The following is a 26,867-nucleotide window of genomic DNA, read 5'->3' as shown; positions in this document are numbered from 1 at the left end:
GTATCCTAATAGCCTTACCTGATGGCTTCTACAAAGTTACCACCTAGTACCAATTGCTACTCATCAGGGTTAATCATTCAGAGGGATTACTTATGAGTAACAACTTGCTCCCATGTAATCAAATTTCTACACCTCTTGTACTCCTAAGGATACATCAGGAGCTCAGCCTCTGGAGGAAGCATGGCAGAGGGTGACTTGGCATAACCTTATTAAGTGTTCCCTAGTGCTTGGCATCTTTGGGGTCTACCTCATCTTCTAGGCTAGGAAACCATACCATAAGCTGATAGCTCCCATTTCACCTCTTAGACTAGTTTGAAAGAGAACTTATTAAAAAATATGTAAATTACCCAAAATGAGTGTTCTGAGTATTGCAGTGAAATTCCACCTGTGTAGATGTGATGTTACTGGCACCTAGCCAATGCATAATAACATCTTGCTTCATTTCCTACTGAAGGAGAGCTGATCTTAACATTTGCAGGAGGACATAAGTTAAAGGAGCTTCATCCTACAACACTCTTTCTAGTTAACAGGATAGTGGCCAACAGACAAACTTGTCAAAGAATTTCTTCAAGTTGTACATCTATTCCCCCAGATTGTCTTGATGCACTCACCCAGGGCACAGGCCCTCTTCACAACACTGGGAAAGACAAAAGGTAAAGTATAGCAGATTTCACATCCACTAATGCAAGATGATATATACCTGATACAATCTTTAATCTCAAACAATATTTGCTGGGTTGGTTAATTATGATTCCTTTTCACAGATACTTAAAAATGATAAAATGGCGTGATTTCTACTATTTTAGTATATGTTTATTAATGAAATGGGGTTTGATTTATAGCAGAAAGTCTGATAATTAAATTTCAATGCATTTAAATGGTGTATTAAAGTGATAGGATTTGTAAAGTGGCAACTGTGGAAAAAACCTATTAACCTTGTCTTTGCTTTTAAAGATAACTTTATCTGCAGAAATCAGCAGAAAGTTTACACCGAGAGGCAGTTCTACCTACTACTGTCTCTCTATTCTGAGTTAAGAGCACAGCTGCATGGATAATGAAAATAATTAAAGCTGCCTTTAAAAAAACCTTTTTAAATAACTCCATTATGAGTTTTAGTATTTAGACAGGCATTTTTACAGACCTATTTTATTTGATGCACTTTAGTTTTGTTCTTTACTGTTTTACTAAGTTTTAAACTTATCCTATAAGTCAGCTTGAGTAATTTGATGATTAGGTGGCTTTACAAATCCAATAAAATACTAAATACATCATCTTGTATGCAATGCCTTCAGAGTTACGATAAGTCTCTACTCTTGGGTTTTAACCTTTTTGAACTTTTAAAAGTTTATCATATAGTATGCATCTTTTTGACCTGTTGCATTGCCTTCAGCACTTCACTGTTTTAATATTTTTAGAACACTGTCTTAGTGTCTTTGAGCAAGAAAACATATAAAATGAAAAAGAGTGAGTGGATTACACTGTTGTTCCCACCAAGTTCTGTCACCAGGTTTGGCTAAATGAATGGGCTACTTATTTTCTCCTTAATGGTTTCATACTGATAGCAGTATGTAGTTCTAGAATAATGTTTAGGAATTCAATATAATAAAAGACAATGCCATGTTTTCCAATACCATATAACTTTACAAAACTTGTTTTAAATTTCCTACCAGACATTGGGGAAAAATTCGGCTGTCAATACTGTTTTTTATTGCAGAATTCTCAGCAGTATTATTTTGGGTGGTTTGAGAGTTGCATAAAAAGTGTTTGGGACTGTCTGTAGTTCACAGACTATAGAAGGGGTCTTCAAGCTTAGCCCTTTTATGACTTGTGGACTTCAAGTCACAGAATTCCTCAGCCAGTGTGCCTGGCTGAGGAATTCTGGGAATTGAAGTCCACAAGTCATAAAAGGACCAAGTTTGAAGACCCCTGGACTATAGATTATCCAGCCCATTTTTAACATATCAAAAACTGATGGCACATTTAAAATAAGACTTTTCAGCTTAGTCCAGTTAACTAATGTATTATATAACAATGATAGAAAGGTAACTACCTGCATTTCTCCTTAGCTGCTTTGTAGAAATGTTATACATATGGATGACCTGAGATCTCCATCTTTTTGTCCCCTAATAATATTGATTTATTTATGTCCAGTTCTCTAGGTAACCAAAATTTTAGTCTACTTCATTCATTTTATCTTCCAGCAGAAGCTGTTAAATATGTGGCCAGTATGTGACTCCTATTTCTACAAACTTAACAGTTCACAATCCCTTAATAATTTAATATCCTTTTATAGCAAGCTTAATTTTATTGTAGCATGAATTTGATTGTAGCAAATTAATGTGTAAGGAGTGGAGAAGAATTTTGAGTATGGAATTTTAGCTTTTCTTTCTCCACCCCCAAATAATTTACAATAAAGAATTTGACGCTGGTTTGGAAAAGAGGTCCATAAGGACAACTCCACATTTACTTTTATCATCATTCTAGGTGTATCCCTAGAAAAGGGGGCAATAATTCATAGAAGTAGCTGCTGCCATTGAATGGAACCCAAGAAATTTTGGTGGCCATCAATCCAATCTATGGCTGAACTCATGATTTCTTTTAATTACAAATTAAATGGTCATTTCTGGTCCTCCCCAGAAGTACAGTGCCTGGTATCCATCAGAATTCTCTCATATTGTTGTGTACCGTTTGACATTGGAGGGAAAACTACTACTAGACGTGGAATGGATTTTGAGATATAGAGAGAAGTTGCTAGTCAGGTTCTGCTGTGTGTTTATCCTTATTCCATGACCTTGAATCATGCTAAGCAGTGAATATTATGCTTCATTTAGCATGCTGGTGCTATTGTCCAGGCTGAATTCTGGTGACTTAGAATGGAAATTAATCCTAGCATTGCTCTTGCTACATCATGGTGAATATACAATATGTACAGATATGTGACTAAAAAAGAAAACTTTGCAAATAGATTTTTAAAGTATAAAACATGGAAGAATGACATGGAAGGATTCCATTTATTATTTACTTCAACTGTGGTGATGTATTTAGAGAACTCTAAAATTTGTGCCAAAAATACCCCAAACCTGAAAATATCCCCTGAAAAGTGATGCTCTGTAAAATATCCAATAATTTGACAAAGAAGCTTTTTTTAAAATCTCTTCCTATTTCATGCCACTTCTCCTGATGTGCGGTATGATCCCTTGCCTTTCCACCATGGTCTTTATGTAAATCACAAAAGCATTGCAATGCTGTGGAGGTACAATTGTTATCAAAATGTAATCAAGACCAGATTTCAGACTGATCTTTTCCACTTTAGCGCACCATCCTTTTGATGTGCATTGTTGTTGTTGTTTGTTTGTTTTTGTAGTCTGGAGTTTACCCAAATTCAATGCACACATCCATAATAATTTCCTAGAATCCAGTTCATTTAACAAGTACGTCCTTTAAACAATGTAAGTCAATAATGAAATGTCAGAGCAGCAAGTAAGTGCCCTTTGAGCTGAACTCAACTCCTGGTAATTTGATAGGCAATTCTTGGTAAGAATGCAGAAGTGGTTTGCCATTGTTTTCTTCTGGTATGTTTTCTTTCAGATTCTGAATCTGTCCTAGGGCACAAGTATTCCCTGAAGGTAGGGGTGTGAAGCACTTCAGTTACAAAATAGAGAAGCTGCCTTGGAGTTTTGAGTACACACACCATACTTGTTAGCAGGGCTTTTTTTCTCATAGAACGCTCAGAACGGAGTTCCAGCACCTTTTTTGGATGGAACCTTGTAGGGTAGGCAAGGCAGGTTGTATGACGGTGTGTGAGTTCCGGCACCTTTTTCTTTTACAAAAAAAGCACTGCTTGTTAGTGAGGGGGCCTTGGTGTTCTCTGAGCTTGGTTGTTTTCTTGCAGACATTTTATTATCCAAACTAGGTAACATCATCAGTGCTACCAAGAAAACAATTGAGTTTAGATGGCACCAAAGACCCCTCATTTCAACCCTGAGCTACCAATATTCTCCTTTATTGATACTTGATAGTATTTCCTTTAACAAGTTGCATTTTTTTTCTGGGCTCACAGGGTGAGGGTACATCATTATAGCGAAATAACTATTTCATTAAGAAAACCATAATGGCATACCTAGGTCTGTTCCAAAGCACTTTGTTGTACCCTGTTTTCACCAGCTTACCTCCTCCATGTATTCTTCTGGGATCATGTGCATAGAAAGCCCATAGAAAGTCAGCCAGGAGAACAAATCATATTAATTAAAATCATCATAGCAACAAAAGAAGATATTTTACATATTGTTGGGAGAATTTGCCTGGCTCCTTCCAAGCTGGGAAGCAATCAAGATGCAGAGGCTGGCTGCTTTTGGAAAGGAGGTTTCTTTATTATTATTCTAAAAACAATACAAGGTTTGGGGGCAGTTGCCTTTAAGGAAACATTATATTTTATGAGTGGAGAAGGGGTTTCCCTGACTCCAGATCAGGAAGATGTTAAAAGAGGAGCAGCAGATCAGAGGCTTTTTTTAAAAAAAAACTTTTATCAGTATCTTAGTTTGCAAGGAATTCAGTTATATCTTTGGACTGCGTGGAGCCTTCAAAAGATTTGTTTGTAATGTAAATATGTATGAAATTCCTATCTTGTTACAACTTGTATGACTGCTTTGGAAAATGGCTTCTTTTACATTTTTTACCTCCTAAGCAAACAAGCTGTGCAAAATCAACTGCAGTCATGGAAATCCTGGAAAAGATGCATCTGTATAAATTATATTTACAAGTTTAGAATCTCTCCTGCTTCTACCAGCAGCTCTGCTCAATCTCACCAATCTAACCCAGCATAAATTATTTTGGTTTTTAGAACTGTGTCTCAAAATATGCCTCTGAGAAACCCACCACAAACCACAGAGTCAGCAGCTTCTCCTTCTCAAATACCTCATCAACTAATATTAAGAAATGTTCAGGATTCTAAAATACTCCCTGTGATAAATCTTCAGATGTGGTTTGATTGGGCAGTCTCCTTAGTAAGTGTACAGGAATAGCAGTAACAGCTCAAATATTTATTTAACTGCTCGAATTAGTTTATTTGCTCTCCCATTAGAAAAAAAAAGATTAGGCTCATAAAAGCCTATCCTCAATTCAACTTTGTCCTCCTCCACCTAACCTGGAATTTGTTAAATGGAATTCCTGAATTGTACAAAAACTAGCCCAGAAGGGTTGATTCAGAGAGATTTGCCTTACATTTTTTGCTTCAGAAATATCAAGGTTTTGTTTAAAGTTGTAGATTGAAAGGGGTATGAAAAGACAATTTCTGAAATTTAATTGGGGGGATTTTTAATTTTTTTATTTAAAAAATGAAGATGACAGAAGAATCCTAATGGCTAAAGATGGATCCAAGAAAATCACTTTTAGATTGAACAAAATATTTGTTTATGGTTGATGACAATCTATAATCTCGACTCTATAAATACAGAAAAACTGAAGTAGAATTTTGCTTTTCTCAAATGTGTCATGTGGCTGAATAGGCAATCAATAAAAATCAATTAACATAAGAATTGCTTGATTCTAATAAGAAAAAAAACATTAAAAATGGGTCCAAAGGAACTGCAGGATGAAGTAACTATTCTGTTCTACCAATTTTCTATGGTAGTACCGGTATAAGCAACAACACTTATTGACCGATTATGTGCTATGCTGTGTCCTCTAGCAACCACATATATAAACTTTTCTAGAAAGATTGATCAGCAATCTTACCCTTCAAGTCCCCCAAAGGTGCACCCATCAGTACTGTAATTCAGTCCATCCGCCTTGCTGCTAGAAGTCCATTTATCTGAGGCACTGCTGACTGTTGCAACCAATTGCAATAACAATGCCATGGGAATTCTGTGACAGCTGCAACTTCAAGGACCAGTCATAAATACTCTTGTTCAGTACCATCATAGTTTTGAACAATAGCTAAACAAATGGTTGTTATCTGAGGACTACCTGTGGATGGATGATGGATGGGTGGATGGACAAAGAGACATTTCATATTCTCCACAGTAGTGGGTTGCTGTTGATGAAATACGAGGCTATTAATATGACTTGTGCAAATGCATAAAGTGCATTAAATTGTACCAAAAAGATGGTCTTGTGTTTTCAATACAAAATGGCAATTGAGGCAGCGTAAAAATCTAATTTCATGCTGGGATAATGCTATCTCTTTGATTACATATAGTATATCACTTTTTAACTGTGCTATCTATAATGTAATTCTAATACTTTTATCCATCATTTCCTACCTCTACATGCAGTTTCTGGAAGGTATTGGGGGCTTTCATGCAGCTATAATTAATATGATGAACAGAATGGCATCTCTTATAACTCAAATATTCAAGAGTTGGATTAGGGATAATTACTTAAGAAAAAAAAGCTGTGTCTGAGCAGCTAGCTAAGACTATTCCAAAATAAACAGAGATGGAGAACAGAATTGTTCTAACAGATCCCTCCCATCTGTGGATTCATCCAGATCCAGAAACAAGTTTAAGCTCTGTTCTTGGTCACTAAAGATAGAGTTATCAGGAATCCACACTTTCTAGTTAGAAGGCAGGACTTAAGATTTCTTTTTGTCCTATGGAGAAAAATATTCTGTCTTCATTCTTTAGCTTTGTATTCTGGAAAGAAGGAGGGGGTATAAAATTATAGTAACCGGTTCAGCCATCAGCAGTGTTCCCTAGAGTCAGTTGCCATGATCTAGATCTAGAAAACAAAATACTATACTGGGTTTTCAAGATTAATGTTGTTCAGAGCAATGTATGACCAAGAAAGCAAAATGCATATACCATCACATTTATGAAATGTAATGACAGGAAAAAGAGGTTAGCGTACAGAAACTTAGAAACAAAAAAGAAAACAGCATTAAGGCAGGCTGCTTGTCTGAATTTCTTTTTCCTAGATTTCCTGTCAGAATCTCCAGGCTTAAGAGATAAGGTAAAAATGTCCAACTGTTTCTCTACTGCCTAGTTTTAAACAATTCTCTTTTCTTTCCCAGCTTTTGAGAATACTGTTATAAAGGTTACATCTTAAGGACAGAAAATATTTTTTTTAAGGAATAGGATTCAGGAATTAAGCAGAGGAGAGAGTCAAGTGCTGGCACAGTAAACTCTACGCCATCAATCAGGGAGCCACTAGCACAGTTAAACAGCATACCAAGCATAAGTATAGATGAAAAGCCATACGGTATTCAAATATTGCAGACTGGGGCAAAGGAGAAGGACCAGTCACATAAACTGGACTTGGACAATCTGGGGAGTGATGGCTTCCAGAGGAACTAAAACAAGGAGAAGGTGGTGAGCAACAGCAACAGCTCTGGATTCCTCTAAAATGGAAGAAATGAAGAATTTCTCCCTTTCGTAGGAGACTAGCCACCAGCTCTTGTCCAGCCACATAGAAGGATTGTGAGCAGCCCTAAATGGAATCCCTCTAAAGCAGCACTTTCAGAGAGGCATTTTCAGGATTTATCACAGCAACCAGGAAAAAAAATGGCATTTTCCATGGATGACATGAAACAGTGAATGGGGGTGTGGTAGTAATGCCACGGATCTGTTGTATGTGTTATTTCCTGATTTTCATTGTAGCCCTAATCATATCACAAAATATAATACAATATAGATTCCATTTACAATCAGAATTACAGAAAGCCCATATGGGGCTCATAATTTTTATTGTTGTTGAAGATTGCTAATCTGGTCAGTGCTCCAGGTACAGATATTTCCTCTTGCCAGAGCTCTAGATGGACAAATTTCAGATTGTCACAAGGGTGGCATGATTATGTTAGCAAGTTGCTGATGAGGGAGCTATTTCCATCATTAAAGAATTCTCTTTTTACAAGATCTTTGGTGATTTAATTATGTTGCAGAACAGCCTGTACTGCTTTGTCTTGGCTGACCATAAGGCATTGCTTCCTAATCTTTCTGAGTCATGGCATATTTGAAACTGAACTATTCAGCAACAGCCTGCTGACAATGTCAACATGATTGCTGGCAGTACTAGGCAGGAGGGTGTGAGACTGGTCCACCCCCATCCTATCCAGTTCATGAACCTGCTGAAAAAAAAAACTAAAGAGAAAGGGTATATGGACTTATTTGCATTCTGTGCTGAAAATCATAACTATTTTGAATTGATTCTACATAGGAAGTGGCCAGATTGTCCCTTCAGGACTAAACTCAGTCCTCATGCTAACTTTACACAACTCTTGACCGAATTTCAAAAACTCTGCAAATTGAGACTGCTGCCCTTTGGTGCAAATTGAAACAGAGAAGAGAATGCTGGAAAGAAGATAAAAGTTCAGAAAGAGAATGGATGTTTCCACCCATTTTTGCCTCTTGTCCTATTCACTGCTTGTTTAACCTCAATGATTATTAGTGAAGGAATGTGGATGGTGACCTTCCACCCAGATGGTTGTTCATCTCATTAATAGCTGGATTGGATGTACTTGAAAGCAGTGGTTGGTCCCCAACCTTTTTGACACCAGAGACCAATTTTGTGGAAGACAATTTTTTAAGGGGCTGTGTGTGTGTGTGTATGTGGATGATGGCTTCGGTTTTGCTTGCTCACCCATCACTCACCTCCTGCTGTGCAGCCCAGTTCCTACTGGCCATGGACCAGTACTGGTTGGGGAGCCCTGCTTTAAAGACTTATACAGTAGAAAAAATTACTTTTATTTGGCTAAAGAAACATCACTAAGTGTAGTGAAGCTATATGACAGGAGACTAATTGGTGATAGGGATGATTTTTAAAATTTAAGTTGGGATGGAATCTTCATAAAGATGGATGTGAATTAGAGAAGTCTGAGAAAGTAAGGTTCAGTGATTCATGAGAAATGATTCTTCTGCAGCTTTTGTGATGCTAATAGCATGCAGCCATGAATCATGTGATTCCCTTTAACTCCAAATGATTTGTGGTGATGATCTAAACAAAGTTTCCCTAATATTTTCTTTCAGGGGAGTTTACTAATTATTTACTGCACTGTATTATTTCACTAAGATGGATCAGCTCCTTCCTTGCTGATGACTTCTTCTTGTCACTGGTGCTAAGCATTTGCATTTGTTTTGAAATTTGTAGGTCAAGTGTAGGTCGGTCACAGTTTGAGCAATGCAATCTTCATGCCATGACCATGAAAAATGAAAACAGAGCCAAGAATCAAACAATATTACTGTTATTAAGAGTCATATGTTTTTGTTGCATTTGATCCTTGATTTTGATCTGTTTAAACAAAACTGTTATTTTATGGTGTGCCATTCTGATGTTATTGTTTGCATAGAATGCAGCAGAACATTAGCAACAAAATATTTCCCTGGATCCCCCCACCCCCACCCTTTCTGTATTGACTGACAGTGTTACTAACAGTATACTGTAGTATGGGAGGTTGGATTTGAAAGCCAAATAGACTTTTTCACCTCAGTGATTCCATATCTTTCTAGTTGCTTTTTTTTATTAAAAAAACCTGTAATAATGAGAAGAGCACTTACAGAACTACAATTGCTTGGATAGCAGATGTAGTGATTCACCTTACCAGTGCTATCTTAAATAACAGCTCATGGAGACTATGGAACTAATACAAACCCAAAATATATAGAAGTTGCTGAACCTGGCCTTTTCATGGCATTCATGATTTTTGGAGAGGTGTGTATGTATGCAAGTTTATATTAAAGCAATTACTAATTGTATATAGCATAAGGACTCATCAAATTCATCTTCCCGAAACCACTGAAAATCTACTAGTTTGTGACAGAAAGATGAAATTCTTTAATATTTAAATATTGGAGAAGTAACCAGGTTGATTTCATTTAATTTAAATGTTATAAATTAAATTAAGCACAGTTCTTTTTTTCCTTCCAATACCAGCTCTTTTTGGTGGACTGAAGTCCCTTAGAATATTTCTCCAAACAAATGAAAGATTAAGAAAACAAATGCATTTTTTACAAATATCAAAAGTTTGAATAAATAATAGGAATGCAGGCACATTGTTCAGGTGACAAATGTAAAGTTGACAAGCAAAGTATACATGTCAACTTTGTGTCATCTGTACAATATGTTGCATGTTATGGCTTTATGGCTTTTGTCCCTATCAGTAGATCTACTCTATTAAACATGAATTCTACAACTGAAGTACTTTAAGCTTTTTAAAGACGACTTTTATTTCTTATAAAAGTTATATTTCTTATAACAAATCACACCACTTTTTATGGGTTAGATCCAGATTTATTGTTACCAGGAATCACGTTTGGCAAAGTTCTGTTGAACTAAAAAAAAACAACACCCCAGTTTCCAGGATGCTAAATAATGCAAATTGGAAATTTAAAGGTCATATTATAACTTGGTGGGAAGTATATTTTGCTCTGTGAAGTCTCTCCTTTATTATTCTTTTGTTCTGTTGACACTGCTAAACCCTTTTGAGGGTTTAGAATTTGTGTGTTTAAAGTCACATAACTGTGTGGAATGTGGGAATATAGGTATAACACAGTCATGTTGTTAGCATAAGAAGAAAGGAACAACTTGACTTCTGCTAAATAGTTTAAAAGGGGCTTCTTGATTTTGCAGGGCGGTTAATATAAAGCCGTTGAGGCTCCCTTAGACCTGTCCTTCCACCTTAAGTTCCCCAAAAACCCCTCTCATGGTTCCCTCTCCTGCTCTCCACTCTTTGATTGGCAGTTCTACCAGCCAATTATCAGATCTTTAAAAAGATAGTTCCAATTCTTCTTTGTATTACTTTTCAAATTCTTCTTCGTGGTTTATTGCATACGCATATAGGGTTGGGAAAATGTTTTAAATGTCTGTTTTGCTTTTCTTGGGAGCAAGAATGTTTTCCTGTTCCTCCTTCTATGTTCATTACTATTAATTTAAATTTGCAGCTATCACAGGGAGATGAAAGCTGTGACTTTGGAGGCAAATGTCTTTCACCGACTTCCCTAGAAGTGATGAGACTTCCAGCCAGCACTGTCTATGACATTTATCACACTTGATCTCCTTATAAAGCCTAGCTTTTGTGTAAATCATCCTATTATAATAATAGTAACATGACGGCCGTGTAAGACAGTGGGGAAATAGAGCTCCATATTTAGAATATCTTGCTCAAGATCCATTTATAGAGGAAGAAGGGTCTAACTCAGAAGCAACGCAAACTGGATTAGATTGCTTCTAGAGATACAATCGATATCCCAGTTCCTTTTGGAGAGTTTCTGCACACATCCTATCTGTTACCAACAGCTGTGACAGTGGTTTATTTTGTTCGATGCCTATTGTTTATTTTCTAACCAACTTTAAAACAAAAACAAGTCTCAAGCAGATTCAAGCATGAAAGACTCAAGATACCATCTAAGAGGCACGCATGGTGGTCACAGCAAACTGGAAATGACCGCTTTTATTAAAACATGATGGTATATTACCAAGGCTGTCGATTTGCTTATTTCTAATGTCTGTTATATTATCAACTGTCTTTAACCTGAAAGGGAGCTTAAAAAAAAATCTGTGTTCAGGTAGTCCTCAACTTACAATAGTTCATTTAGTGACTGTTTGAAGTTACAGCATCACTCAAAAAAAGTGACTTATAACCATTTTTCACACTTACGACCATTACAGCATTATAGTTGTATGTCAAGGACTACCTGCATTCCAACAATACCACATTTATCTGATTTGGGAATTGTCCAGTGACTTATCACCTTTGAGATAAAGGGGGGGGGTTATATTGCTCCATTTGTGTTCACAAAATGCTTTGAAAGTTTTAAATGAGAGGCACAGGATATGTGCCAGGTATGATGCATTCAAGAGAGGCTCTTCTATCGTGTGCTCTGTATCACTCAGAAAAGCAGGCCAGTAGTGTCCTTGGAAAGGGAGGCTGGAGGCTGTTGCTTCTAGGACATAGACTCTTCCTGGTTTCAGAATTTGTTTTTGAAACTCCTTCCTAGAGCAAACAGGCCTGCCTCTGCTTCTGACACTCATAAAGACTGCTTATTTTGACTTATGGATAGAAGCATGAGAAGGGCAAGGTCATTGTAGAACAAATGTGCCTCTGTGTATATTTCTTGTGTTCGCATTGCCACCTGAAGCGTTTATTTAGTTTACTAACTTCCTGTCCTCCTCCCTGCTTCCCCACTCCCTTTTTTTGTAGATTTCATAAAACAAGGTCGAGAGAAGTTGGAACAGACCATCAAGGCCTCCAGTTCCAGGCTGTGCTCTTAGTGAGTATCTGTTTCTTTCTGTCGATGGGGTGCTGTTCCTTTAAAACTCAGCTTGAGGATGCCCTCCTACCAGGAATAAGCAGTGAAATGAGCCGACTGGCACAGACAGGATGCAGAGGGAACCACAACTTGCACAAACTGGGATTTGTTACTCAATATGGCTTTGTTACACTATTCCGCTTCTAAGGAGAGCTTTTTGTCAGGCAGATGTAAGTAAGGTACTTAAGCAAGAGATCTGAAAATGAGACTTAACTCTAGGGTCTTCAGGGAATATTTTGAAATGTGGTGCTTTTATTTAATACCATTTCTTTTAAGAAATATGGACAGTGTGGAGCTGCAAAATGATTTTTTTTAGCCTTTGCTAAGAGAGGCGGGGAGCATTATATCTGAAAATGTCTCATGCTTGCTCCAAAATGTTAGGAGTCAGAGTTTGCAGGGTATATATGCAGTCAATCCTTCCTTGTTATAAAATATCAATCTTTCAATGTAGTCTGCTAATAATTTCATAGGGAACAAGGAGGAGAAATGTATAACAGGAGTACCTATTAAGGGCTAAATGCAACTTGGGGGGTGAATTTTGGGTGGGGAAATAAAGAAAACTTCAAAAAGACATTGAAAGAACTAATTACAGCTTTAATTGTAAAAGTGTGTAAAGTATACAAATTGCCTCTACAATTCTAACTATTCTGTGATAAAAGCAGGAAAAAATTAGATTAATTTGCTGACAAGGTTTTAATTAATCCTCATTAAAATAGGACAGGAAATGGCTGAATGCCATTCCAACTGTTATCACAAATAACAGCTCTATACTGCCTTTGTTGGGATATGGTTTAATAAGAAATTTTATTTCTTCACTATGGCAGCCAAATTAACCCCCCAGGGTTTTAATGAGATCTGTGACGTAATGGTGGAGTCTCAGTGTCTCAGTCTTGTTCCAGTTTTCTCAGTTAATCATTGTCTTTTTAACCCTCAGTGCTGAAAGAGTAGCTGTTTTAATGGACCATTCCAGAAGCCCAGAGCATAATAGCCAGGTAAGGGCTAAGATCTTTGTTAAAAGTATTGGAGATGGGAGAATCTGGAACAAAGAGAAGATGGGGCAAAGTTTCTTAGCTGTCTTAGATCTGCCAGGAGAAAAACTACAATTTACATAGTTTCATCAATCACAGGGCAGTCTGTCCAAATGTGATTCCTTTGGATTTGTTGACTGGCTACTGATTATGAGAGCTGAGATCCAACACATCTGGAGCAGAGGTCCCCAACCTTTTAGGCACCAGGGACTGGTTCCATGGAGAGAGGGTTTTTTTTGCGGACCGGACGGGGTGTGGTTTTGTATGCTGCCTGCATCCTGTTGATGGGGCTTTGCTTGCTTGCACAGACCAGTTTTGGGCATGCCATGGATCGGTGCCGGTCCAAGGACCAGGGGTTGGGGACCCCTGATCTAGAGAACATCGGGTTGGGGAGACTGCTGGGTTACCCTGGTACAGGTTTCTCTGCAAATTTACCTTTTCTTGCAAGTAAATAGCTTTTGGTTTTTTTCCATAGATGTCGCATTAGCCAGTTTTCTGGTGGTCCTTGACTTATGACCACATTTGGGACCAGAATTTCCATTGCTTATCAAGGCAGTTGTTAAGTGATTTTTATGACCTTTTTTGCCATGGTTGTTAAGCAAATCACTGCAGTTGTTAAGTGAATAATATGGTCATTAAGCAAATTCAGCTTCTCCCATTGACTTTGCTCCCGTAAGCCAGCTGGGAAGGTAACAATCCCATTGTCCTGGGATGCTGCAACCATTGTAAATGCATGCCAGGCACCCATCATGTGACCTTGGGGATGCTATGATGTAAGTGCGAGGACTGGTTGTAAGTCACTTTTTTCAGTGCTGTGGTAAGTTCAATTGGTTGTTAAACAAATGGTTGTAGGTTAAGGATTGGTTGTAGGTTAAGGATTGTCTTAACTGAATTCTTATTCAACTTCATGATTTTTTATTTTCTATCTACAGCCTTCATCATCAAGTGACAATATCAACCTTGGACCGTCTGCTAATCCCAAGTAAGACTATTTATAGCACTATAGAATACAAAGAAATGGCTGCTTCTACATCTACTGTATATTTTGTCCCACTAAGGCTAGTCATTTCAAGCCCTAATAAAAACCTTCTCTTTATAAGCTGCTAATAATTCATTGGTAGGACAGGCAAGGAGTAAGTGCAGGGACTGCAGTGTATCCTGATTTTTATCCTTTAGAATTGCATTGTAATAGCTCACAGACAATAAAACCTATACATCTCAGCCAATAAAACATACATATTTGTCTTCACAGGTGACAAGAAGTCTCTATGTCCTGATGTTCCTTGTTTGCTTTTGGGCAGGGGAACACCCATATCGGGGTTACCTTTTGCCAAACTAGAGCAGCAGATTCTGGGAAAGTGAGAAACCATTGGGGGGGGGGCGGTGTTAGTAGAGTTATTGTGCTTTGAGTCCTGCACCCCTAAATAAGTCCTCATGGAATGAATGACACTGGGACAGAAATTAAAGTAAAATACAATTCTAAACTTCAGCCTTTGTACATCCATTTTAACATCCACTCTGCAAAAATGTATTATGATTGATTTAGAGGTAGAGGAGAAAGTTCTAACCAATACAGAAGAAGGTCTTTGATGTATTTATTTTGTCTCTCTCTCTCTTTTTTTTCTAATAGTGCCAAGCCAACTGATTTTGACTTCCTAAAAATAATTGGCAAAGGAAGCTTTGGGAAAGTAAGTAACCTAGTGTGGGAAGTTTTCTTGTGGACTACTTGTTGATCCAAATAGCTTTTCATTCATGGCTTTTGACCGTGACTGTCCAGTCTTTTCTTAAAAATCTCCAGTGATAGAGCGCCCACGATTTCTGAAGGGAAGCTGTTCCATTGATTAATTGTCCTCACTGTTCTATTCCATATAACAAGGCACAAAGCACTATTTGTGGTTCCTAATCTTTCAAATTGCCAGTATTTTAAGGGAAATTCAGAGGAAAGTATATCTTTAAAACATCAAAACATTTCAAAATGAGGGACATGTTCTTATTATGTCGCTTATCTCATCCCCAGACATCCCCAGAAATTGCCTAAAGACATCTTTCATTGTTTTATTTATCACATTTATTCACCATCCATTTCGCAGGTCAGGTGACTAAGCAGCTTAAATCGAGATCTTTTAGTCTGGAAGTAGTATTTCTCTTCTTCTCCCAACATAAAACTTTCCATGCGTAAAGTTTTGAGTGCTTTAAAGATTACAAGTAGTTCCCGACTACAACTGAGCCCAAAATTTCCATTGCTGAGCAAGTTAGTTGTTTAGTGAATTGTGCTATTTTACTATCTTTTTGCCCTGGTTGTTAAGCAAATCACTACATTTGTCAAATGAATCATGCAGTCTTTAAATGAATCTGGCTCCCTCCATTGACTTTGTCTGTCAGAAGCTTCTTAGGAAGGTTGAAAATGACAATCCCAGGGGCCTGGAACACTGCAACCATGATAAATACATGCCAGTTTCCAAGCACCCAAAGTTCAATCACATGACTGTGGGGATGCTGTAATGGTCATAAGTGTGCAAACTGGTCATAAGTCACTTTCATCAGTGTCATCGTGACTTTGAATAGTCATTAAATGAATGGTTGTAAGTCAAGGATTACCCCTATGTCATTATGGCCAGGGCACTGCTCAGCTCCCATTTTCCAGCAATCTGATACAGAAATTCCCTCTCCTTGCCCAGTTACTGGGCACTGCATCATGGTTATTTTGGCTTGGACTACCTGATCTTTTTCTCCTTTATGCTTGGATACCAAACTGTCAAAAGAGATCAATATTTTTGTCAGTCTGGCTATTTGTTATGCACCATATATATAGGGTTATATGTTGTGTGCTGGAGAAATTGTAAAAAATGGAAGTGTGTGAAAAGTGTGGAATGATAGGCATGAGAAAGAAAAAGATCAAATCAAATCTTTGTTACAGTCATAGGCGAGCATAAGGAGGGTGGGACACAAACAATTAGTAATTAAAAAGGTCATTTGACTAATTCATGATAAAAGGAAGGAAAGAACAGAACGAGAGGCACAATAGCACTGAGAGCTGTCTGATTTAAGAGTGTTTGCTCTGTATTTCAAATCAGCTCTGTTGATAACTCAGACAGGCATTTTTGGAATGGTGATGGTGGTGTTTGACCTAGGCATTTCAATTGTCTATTTCTCTGAGAGTATTATTGAGCTCCTAGAAGATCAATACTCCAGTGAAATGATTTTATTGTTCCTGCCAGCTCGGGTTCACTGAGATTATTATCAGGAGTCTGATAGCATCTTTTCTGACTAATGTAATGTATTAAGCGGTATAAGCTTTCATGAGTAGCAGTTCATTTCATCAGAGGGATCTCACAAAAGCTTATGCCTTTTAATAAAATTTGTTAGAAAAGGTGCTACCAGACTTGATTTTTTTTTTTTGGCCGCAATAGATGTAACTCAGCTCTCCTCCTACAGTGTCTACCAGATTACTCTAGTTTCTCACTGTCTGCCAAGAAAGGAGCTTCAATTACCCTTGCAAGAGGCCTGGGTGAAGAGCCAAGTCTTCACGGCTCTTTGAAACACCAATAAGTAAAGACCCTCCAGATCTTGGGGAGAACCTTGTTCCGGAGGGCAGGCACTGCTACCGAGAAGATGCACCTCTGGGGTCTCAATAGATGGCATTGTTTAATCAAAGGAATCCAGATCATGTCTAAATTGCCAGATTGGGTTGCACAGGGAGATACTATGGGAAACTTGTGTTCCTCAAGTAAACAGCCTATGTTACATGTACAGCTTTATAGGTAATAACTGGCACCTTGAAACATTTAGGTAGTCCTCCACCTATGACCACAACTGAGCCCAAAATGTATGTTGTTTTGTTAAGTGAGAAATTTGTTAAGTGAGTTTTGCCCCATTTTAAGACGGTTTTTGCCACATTTGTTAAGTGAATCACTGCATTTGTTAAATTAGTAACAGGGTTGTTAAGTGACTCTGGTTTCCCCATTGACTTTTGTCAAGGTAATTTTAGAAGCTAATCAGCTTGTATAATATGAGATGAATGATGCAATGTTAGGAATGACTCAGCAGGAGTCTGTATCCCTTTAAGAGCTTGAATGTAAAAGGGAAGGCCTTGCTGGAATCTCTCTGTCTTGTCTGTTTCCTGTGGTAATTGCTGTGTATTGGAGTTTGCTGAATGACCACTTGTATGTATCTTGTTTCTAGTGTATATTTGTAGATAGTGTAATATAAACCACCATTTAATACAGACCACTGTTTACTGTATTTACTTCTGGGTTACCTTAGCACAATAAGACTGAGCATGCTCTGACAACTTTGCTTGTCAGAAGGTCACAAAAGGGGATCACATGATTTTGGGACACTGCAACCATCATAAATATGAGTCAGTTGTCAAGCATCCAAATGTAAATCATGAGACCATGGGGATGCTACAATGGTCATAAGTGTGAAAAATGGTCATAAGTCACTTTTCTCAGTGCCATTGTAACTTTGAACAGTCACTAAATGAACTGTTGTAAGTCAATGACTATCTGTACTTGGAACCATAATGGCAATCACTGCTGATACTAATTCTGGATCAATTGAACCTTCTACATGGTTGTCAAGGGCAGCTTCATATAGAGTATGTTGCAGTAGTCAAGCTACAAGGTAAACAGGGTGTGAGAGACTATCCAAAATACCTCCTGATCCAAGAAACAGCATTCCTGGTACAGCTGGCATACCAGATGAAGTTATGCAAGGGCCTTGGGTTGATATAGTTACAAGTCCCATTTCCTAAATTCCATTCAGAAATTCCAGAGTATTTATTTTACTTTTTAAAATGAACATCTCAGTTTAGCTTGTCATATTGAAAGCAATAAGCACTTATAAATGGAATAGATTAGCCAGTCATAGGCTACTGCTACTTTTCTAGATCATAATCCCAAATATTTTCAGTTAAATATTGATTTTTGTCCCCAATTTTTTTCCCTCAGAACAGGTGTCTCTTTTTGGTATGATTAAAAAAAAATAAACTTTTTTCAGCATTTTATATTTCTTATGCTGTTAATGTATATCACATAGATTTTTTTGTTGCTAGCATTGTGCTTTTAAAACAGGCCAACTGGAAGTGGAAACTTCTTGGTCTCTCATTTCTACTACAGGTCCTTTTGTCCAAACACAAGTCTGATGGAAGATTCTATGCTATAAAGGTTTTGCAGAAAAAGTCCATCCTTAAGAAAAAAGAGGTAAGTTTGAAAGATATTTTGTTTACATTGAGTGCAGAATATTTTGCTACTTCTATCTTCCTCTATATAGTATGGTCTTTTTTAATCAAATGACAGATGTTGATTATATTTTAGCATGTGCAACAGTTATGTTGGTAGACATAAAAAATGTATGCTTGCATGTGTATATTTCTGTCAAGAATTTAGTAGCAGTATATGAGAATAATTTCTAGGCTTTAGGAACTATTTTATGCTAGTCTCTTCTGATCCAGTCAGGAACTTGGTCTATCCATGAGGTTTGTCATGCATAAGAAAACCCCTGCATTTGCTACTGGAATGATCCCTCATGTTCTTGTGCTACCATCCAATGAGAGCACATTGCAACCCCCCCCCCCAAAAAAAAATCTGCAACCACTGGAAACCAGATTTGCTCTCAATTCCTTTTTAACTCTCCCTATCAGAAAGCTTTTTTATGTTCTGTTTCTAAGCCTCTGAGGTAAAGCTGACAGCAATATGGAGGACAAGTGAATTGGGCATATAGAATTTATCAATAGCTGGCAGATTGACACAATACTCGGTGTGAGAGCCATATCATTCATGTACCTGTATGGATTCCTCTGATACATTCAGTTTATAAAAAAAAAGCCATAGAAGGAGTACTATATTGATTTTTTTTCTTCCTTTCTACAGTCTCTTTAAAAAAACCCATCTAATGATGCTATTTGACATCAGAAAGTAGCAAGTAAAAACATTTAAGAAGTGATCCCTCATTCAAATCTCCCCCACTTTCTGTAGCTCTTTTTGCTATATGTTATTAAAAAAAACCTAACCTGCATATTTGCATTTTTGTCCTTCTTGGCTCTTGACAGCAAAACCACATAATGGCAGAACGCAATGTACTCCTGAAGAATGTGAAACATCCTTTCCTTGTGGGGCTCCACTATTCTTTCCAGACCAAAGAAAAACTCTACTTTGTACTGGATTATGTAAATGGAGGAGAGGCAAGTGCCTGTCAGTGCTCTTTTTCACAAATCCTAGCATCATTGGCAGATTGCTTTTTCAATCTAAATCACATTGACATTTTCTCCTTCACTCCTATGAGTGATTCAGTGCATGGGTGGATGATAACTGAATCAACCATGGACAGAAGACTAAACCTAAAGGTAGTCCTTGACTCACAACCTTAACCGAGCATGGAATTATGCTCATACGTTGTGATGGCCATAAAGCAGGTCACCCACGTAACCAACTACATTTAGCTTCCTTTTTTTGTAGCAGTCATAAAGTGAACATGGTGGCTGTAAAGCAAACGCTGCAGTCATCAAACAAATGCTGTTGTCATTAAGTGGCCTCATTGTTCACTACGGGGTGTTTTTGCCAAAACCTGGAAATAAATATCAGTTTTCATTAAAAAAAAAAGTTACAAATCATGGTGCGTGAAAACAGCCATAAATGGGGACCCATTGCCAAGCACCAAAAATAGAGTCATGTGACTGCAAGGGGTAATGGTGGCAGTCAGAAGTTCAGAACCAGGTTGTAAGTCTCTCTGGGAGAGTCTGTCAAAACATCAAAATGTCACCAAGCAACCGGTCATAAGTTGAGAGCTACCTTTATAAAATACTGGGGCAGTTTCCTATGAAATTATGTTAAAATCAGGCAGTGATCTGGTTACATAACTGGGGTTGCATGAATAATATTTATCATTATCACTATTATTTACAATATATGGACACTGTTTCCTATGCCAAAGCATCTTGAAATAGTTTACAATGAAAAGAACAAACAGCCAAACTCATAATAAAGAATCCATTAAAATGACAGCCATCATGATATATCGTGGTTAATGTCCTGGACTAGGAGCATGGAAAGTAAGTTCTAGTCTTCCCCTAGGCCCTAGGGAAATATTGATATTAAAAGTTATTAATGAAAGTAAAATCTATTCATTAAAAAGTGGGCAAAATAATTCTTCCAACTTTCCAAGTGGGAATGCCTAAATGAAACTGCTAAAAATTGTTGGAGCAGAGTGTATGATAACTGTTCTACACTCAGATCTCTCGATTCTGGTAAATAAAAAGAGGACTTATGAAACATTGTGCTACTTTCCTAAGTTTTTATCTCTCTGCTTCTAGTTATTCTTCCACCTACAAAGGGAGCGCTCTTTCCGTGAACCTCGTGCTCGCTTCTATGCAGCAGAAATGGCCAGTGCAGTGGGCTACCTTCACTCACTGAATATCATATACAGGTAAATTATGTTGGCATCGGAGGAGGTAGTGCTCCCATTGATTGCTGCAAAGCATATCAATATGATTGAATAGGTAGGTTTGGCTGCCTGTGAGCATAATAGTTTCTAGTTTCTCTGAACTTTTGGCATTTATTTAGAAATTTATTTGTTCTAGAAGAGCCCCCAAGACCCTCTAAAAAAATTCCAAGTGTTACTGTATTGGATGTGTAAGAGCATCTCATAGAGAGCCAGCTTGGTTTAGTGATTAAGGCATCAGACCAGAACCTAGGAGACTGGGAGTTCTAGTCCTGTTTAGGCATGAAACCAGCTTGGTGACCTTGGAGTAGTGACTGTCACTCAGCCTTAGGAAGAATGAAATGACAAACCACTTTTGAAATCTTGGCAAAAACCTTGCTGGGACTTGTCCACAGCAATTGCCAGAAATAAAAACCTGACACAGAGAGAGGGAGACAGAGAGTAACAGAGAGCAAGCAGATAGCACATGTCAAAGTCTGCTACAACAGAGACTATCACTTTACCACAAGATGGACATCTGAGTGAACTGAAGTCATTAATTGAAAATGATAATTTGGAACTTACCAATCATTTCAGTAGAGTCTTCCCCAACTTGGTGTCCCTCAGATGATGTGATCATGTTACATAGGTATTATAGGAAATGAAGTCTAGCATATTGGAAAAATACATTAAGGATATACTCACAAGTTTGAAAACTAGACAGGGCTGCCTTAAGGTTTCTTTGTCTCAGCACTGCCTTTGGGGTGGCTGAATGGGAATTTATACGTTGCTGCAAGAGATCTGGATCTGTCTTCTGTCTGCCCCGATGTATCATATAAACCGCAATTCCTTTCTCTCTCTTTTTTTAAAAAAGGGACTTGAAACCTGAAAATATTCTTTTGGATTGTCAGGTATGTTATTAGTGCTGGCATGTGGAGAAAATTACAATTGTCACTGTTAAGAGGGACCAGGTTTAATAATTTTTAACAACTACCTCCTGTAGTTTCCAGTAGTTTATGATGAAAAATTTCCATGCCTTGTCAAGTGTGAGATGTATAATTAAGAGCATGCCACTTGTGAGAAATGACTTGTGAAATGCTGGCCTGGGCTTTCCCCAGTCACTGCTTATGAGTTGCAGTGCAAATTGCTAGTTTTTAGTAACTAACATCTTGCTTGTAGAATTCTTCTGCTCAGGACCCACATTTGCCTGGGTTATGTTTGTTTATGTTCACACAGAAGAACTGAGAATCAGTCCAAACATTCCACAGATCTGTACCAATTAATTATATTTCCCATTATTTTCATAGGATTTATGAATGTACATTTGATAAAAATATTACTAAAAGAACAAAGGAAAATGTCACCAGCTCCAGAATAGAAAAGCCTGTTTGTTTTGTTGTTTATTTTGAAATACACCAAGAAGACTGAAATTTCTCCCTAATCCTTTAGGGTCACATTGTTCTCACAGATTTTGGACTTTGCAAAGAAGGAATGGAGCCGGAAGAAACAACATCTACTTTTTGTGGGACACCAGAAGTATGACACAACGTTTCTTAATTTTTTTACTCTCAAGGAACCTGTCCTACTTTTAAAAATTATGGAGGATCCCAAAAGAGCTTGTGTCTATGGGTTATATTTATTCGATCAAAAATTAAAATTGATGCATGTAGAATATTTATTTATTGAATCATGTAAATTAATAGTATTTAAGTCATTAGATATTAACACTGATTAACATTTTTCATGGAAAACTTGTATCTTTAACAAATAAAAAATAACGATGAGAAGAGAAACATTGTTTTAAAATTTTGCAAATATCTTCAAATTTTTATTTCACAGATCTCTGAGGGGGTCTTGGGGAGTTCCCCAGGGGTCCTCAGAGCACACTTTTAAAAAAATTCATATAAATGAATCATCACCCCTTAAATATATATGCTTTTCTTACTACTTCCAATAAAGAAAATAAATTTGGCCTTCGGGAAGTAGTTGCAATCCTTTGACAATTGTTTGTGTATATAATGATATATGATTATTATTATTAAAATTTCTATGTATTTAACAGTACTTGGCTCCAGAAGTACTTAAAAAGCAGCCTTATGACCGAACTGTTGACTGGTGGTGCCTTGGAGCTGTGCTTTATGAAATGCTGTTTGGCTTGGTAAGTTTTGCTTTTGAAGTTGAGGCTAAAATGGCCTGGGAATGGCTTTTTGTCCTAATGTATAAACAAGCTGATTTGTTTGGAGAAAGGGACAAGAAGCATTATCAGGTTTTGGAGCCAATATCAAAGCCCAGCAGTGTGCTTAATTAGAATGCTAAATATTGGGAAATATGCATGATGCTCAATACTGTCTATCACATTATTTTTCAACCTTGGAAGTTTAAGATGTGTGGACTTCAACTTCCAGAATTCTCTAGCCAGTCTAGTTCCCAAGGTTGAGAAAGTGTTAGAATGTTAATAGAACCCTATCTCGTGTTGCTTATCCCTGTGTGCTAGTATAATTAGCCGAGTTTATCACATTCCAGCATAGGTGGAACTTGGATAAGGGTGTCTTCAGATCATTTGATCAATTAATTAAAGTGTGCCTGAGTTTTTCCATGTGTTAAGTCTATCAGCAAATCAGCCATGCTGATGCTTGTACTTAGAAGCAGGATTGGATCAATTTATATGAATACAACTGAATTAATTGTGGAGCACACACATTTAATCTTACTTCAGCTGTTCGTTAGGGCTATCAAACCTAAACAGTGAACATATAGCTTATGTAGCTATAGCTCCTGTATAAGTTTGCAGCCATCTAGTGGCTGCCCTGCATTTTTCAGCCCAAATATGGTAGTCCAACTTTTGAATTGTTTATTCAGTAATTTATTTTAAACAAACCATATTCCTTCCATTAAATTCATTTAAAAAAATCAGTATGAATTGTATTTTATCTAAACATGATACATATTTACACTGTAATTTATGCTATTGATCTTTTTCTATTTTTACTGTCAGCCTCCATTTTACAGCCGGGATGTGTCACAGATGTATGATAATATCCTACACAAACCACTTCATATTCAAGGAACCAAGACCATAGCAGCCTGTGATATCCTACAAGGACTTCTTCATAAAGATCAGAAGAAGAGGCTTGGAGCCAAGACTGATTTTGTATGTGATGATTGCTTATTCTTGGAACCTCTGGCATCTTGTCCTGCTAAAAATTTGATCCAACTTGACAGTATTTTAGACCCGTAGCAGTGTGTGTGAGATTTCGCAACTATTTACATTATTACTGTTATTTTCTCTGCCCCATCACTGCTACTCCTTTTCAAGGCACCCTCACTATCTTCACTTTCATCCAGCACAATTTGTTTTTCCTTTTTATAAAATATCATTTCTGCATTTTGGAATGCTATGAATATTGTTTGCTGCTTAATAAATATGTAGCAGTAGCAACTGTAATAAACAATTTGGGATTTAAGCAGTACAGGGAGTAGATTAGAGTGGGCTATATATTCAGTAGGTTAATGGTAACTTTCACATTTTGCTGCATCAGCTTAATGCATTTCTGCATCTAGATCTCAGTATTTTGATTACTTTTCAGCATAATTCTGTATATCAAGCCGCTTCTTAAATTATTGTTAATAAATTGTTTGAGAGTTTTATAAGCATGCATGTGCAAACAATTAAATGTGTGCTCAGAAAATTGTGCAACTTTTAAAGTAAAGAATTTAGGGTTATGTTAGAAGGTAAAACTTATGAAATCCCTAAAGAATTCTGAGTCATCTTTGGTGACTGGTTCCAAGTGCTTGTATGTTAGTTGTGCTATAGACACAAGTTGGGTGTCCTGATTGCCTCATTGGCCCTTTGTGAGCTCATGGACCTCAGGGCTGGTGACAGAATCTTCAAGAAATATGTTTCTGGGTGATTTCAACCTCCATTACCTAAAAAAAAAGCATATAAGTCCCTAATCTCCATTTGTGAATGCACCAAAAAAATTACAACTCTGATGCTCCTAGATATATACTTGATCTGATCTTTATTTTGTCATGATCAGATCACTTTCTACTCAGACTGAGAATTTTAGCTTTCCTGGACCTCTGCAAAAGCAAGGAACCTATTAGAATGGTCCATCCTAGGAGCCTGATGGAATCTGAGTTACCAGAGGGATAGGGATTTGAAGGGATTGAGGATTTGGGACTGACAGGATTTTCCCCACAGTCTGGGAGCATTGTGCTTTTGCTTCATAAATCTTTGCAACACAGAAACAGAATACTTGGTGAGAGGGCACTTCTGTGGTTTCTCTAGTGACTTGTTTGTTTTGACATGAAGTAATTGGAAAAAAATTACTACAAATGATATATAATCTAAAGTAAACACAACTGGGCACTGATATGAGCTGAGGTTTGAACTTGAAAGCAGTAAGAGCAGCAATGTACCCACATTGGGGCAGCCACATGTTCAACCATTTTGCAGGTTCAATAAGAATAAAGGAACACTGACAGCTTGCTGCCCTTATTGTTACTGAGCTCATACCAGTTTTTAATTGTGTACACTCTGAGCATAATAAATAATAATAATAATAATAATAATAATAATAATAATAATAATAATAATAATAAGAAGAAGAAGAAGAAGAAGAAGAAGAAGAAGAAGAAGAAGAAGAAAGTTGGAAGGGACCTTGGAGGTCATCTAGTCCAACCCCCTGCTCAGGCAGGAAACCCTATACCATTTCAGGCAAATGGCTGTCCAGTCTCTTCTTAAAAACTTCCAGTGTTGGAACATTCACTGCTTCTGGAGGCAGGTTGTCCCACTGGTTAATTGTTCTAACTGTCAGGAAGTTTCTCCTTAGTTCTAGGTTGCTTCTCTCCTTGACTAGTTTCCATCCGTTGCTTCTTGTCCTGCTTTCAGGTAGCCACTGTATAACAATTTACAATTGTTTACAACTGTTTATCTTTACAATTAGCAACAGTATTTTAGGAAAATATTTAGAGTATGTAAATTTAGATCAATGATTCACTGCGACTAGGTATAGATAAACATTTTGGAAATCCTTCTGGCAAATAGCTGCTCAGCTTTATTTTACTTTTTGCAGCTTGAAATAAAGAACCATATGTTCTTCGCTCCAATAAACTGGGATGATTTGTATAATAAGAAGATCACTCCTCCCTTTGATCCTAATGTGGTAAGTGGTTTATTATGCTGTAGACAATCTTTGTAAAATTGTGAAGAAATATTAGAAAAAGCTAACCATTCTGGGTGCTTTTCAAGATTTATTCATCTACATTTTATAATTTGTTATGGACTTTCCTGACATGTGAAATATTGAACCAATTCACATGGTTTACATTTTGTCTTGGGATACAGCAATTTGCCTGGAAACAAAATTGGAAATTGTTGCACGGTAAAGGATGGCTTGAAGAAATCACAGTTTACTCTTTCTGCCTATTAGAACTAATTAAAAATCTAATTACACTTAGTGTTAAATGTATGTTTCAGAAAAAATGTACTTAATACTAGAATAAAACAAGTAGTAATCTTTTAATTCCTGTAAGCTGCCCGGAGTCACTGTGAGTGAGTTGGGCAGACATATAAATTTTCTTAATAAATAAATAGAAGAAATAAATAGCTTCCTTTCCTTTATTCCGTCCCCTCCAACACTGAATGGAAATCATTGGGGACAAATAACCCAGGGACTTTCTCTCACTTTGTCTCAGAAACATAGTATGCAATGATTGACTTCAAAGTGTTTTATGTAAAAAAAACACAAAAAACTAATATAATCTAACATAAACTCAACTCACTATAAGGGAGAACAGCATTTCAAAGTTAAATGGATTGGTAGGATTCAGCATAATCCCAAAACATGTGCTGGGTTTCTCTCATTCTATAACCTCTGCCTTTAAAAATGTCTATTTACTTTATTGTTGTTATTTCTTGAAACTTAAATAATTGGTTTTTTTTAAAGGCTGGGCCAGCTGATCTACGACATTTTGATCCAGAATTCACACAGGAAACTGTTCCCAATTCCATCATCCAAACTCCTGATTTAGCTACCAGCAGTTCCAGTGCAACAGATGCTTTCCTAGGTTTTTCTTATGCACCAAATGATGAAGATTAAAGCATCTCATGTAAACAAGACTTGAGAAATCCAGGTTTAACTCATTATTTAAATAAGAGGAAGACATCACATACTAA

At 37.1% G+C, this 26,867-nt stretch overlaps 1 protein-coding gene across 1 annotated transcript; it reads left to right on the top strand.

The window, feature by feature from the left end:
* Window positions 1-601: 601 nt before the first annotated feature.
* Window positions 602-26,867, top strand: SGK2 (serum/glucocorticoid regulated kinase 2; the record flags this gene model as incomplete). The annotated part of the gene is made up of 14 exons (XM_081326051.1): window positions 602-653; window positions 12,131-12,200; window positions 13,174-13,231; window positions 14,200-14,249; window positions 14,898-14,955; window positions 18,388-18,471; window positions 19,320-19,451; window positions 20,580-20,692; window positions 21,561-21,597; window positions 22,136-22,222; window positions 22,749-22,844; window positions 23,682-23,837; window positions 25,765-25,854; window positions 26,638-26,867. 14 exons carry the CDS (start codon window positions 602-604, stop codon window positions 26,788-26,790), a joined length of 1,236 nt encoding a protein of 411 aa, XP_081182177.1. The 3' UTR covers window positions 26,791-26,867.

This window comes from Vipera berus (assembly GCF_964194415.1).
Source record: "Vipera berus genome assembly, chromosome: 3".
NCBI lineage: Eukaryota > Metazoa > Chordata > Lepidosauria > Squamata > Viperidae > Vipera > Vipera berus.
This window is presented reverse-complemented; position numbering and strand designations above follow the sequence as displayed.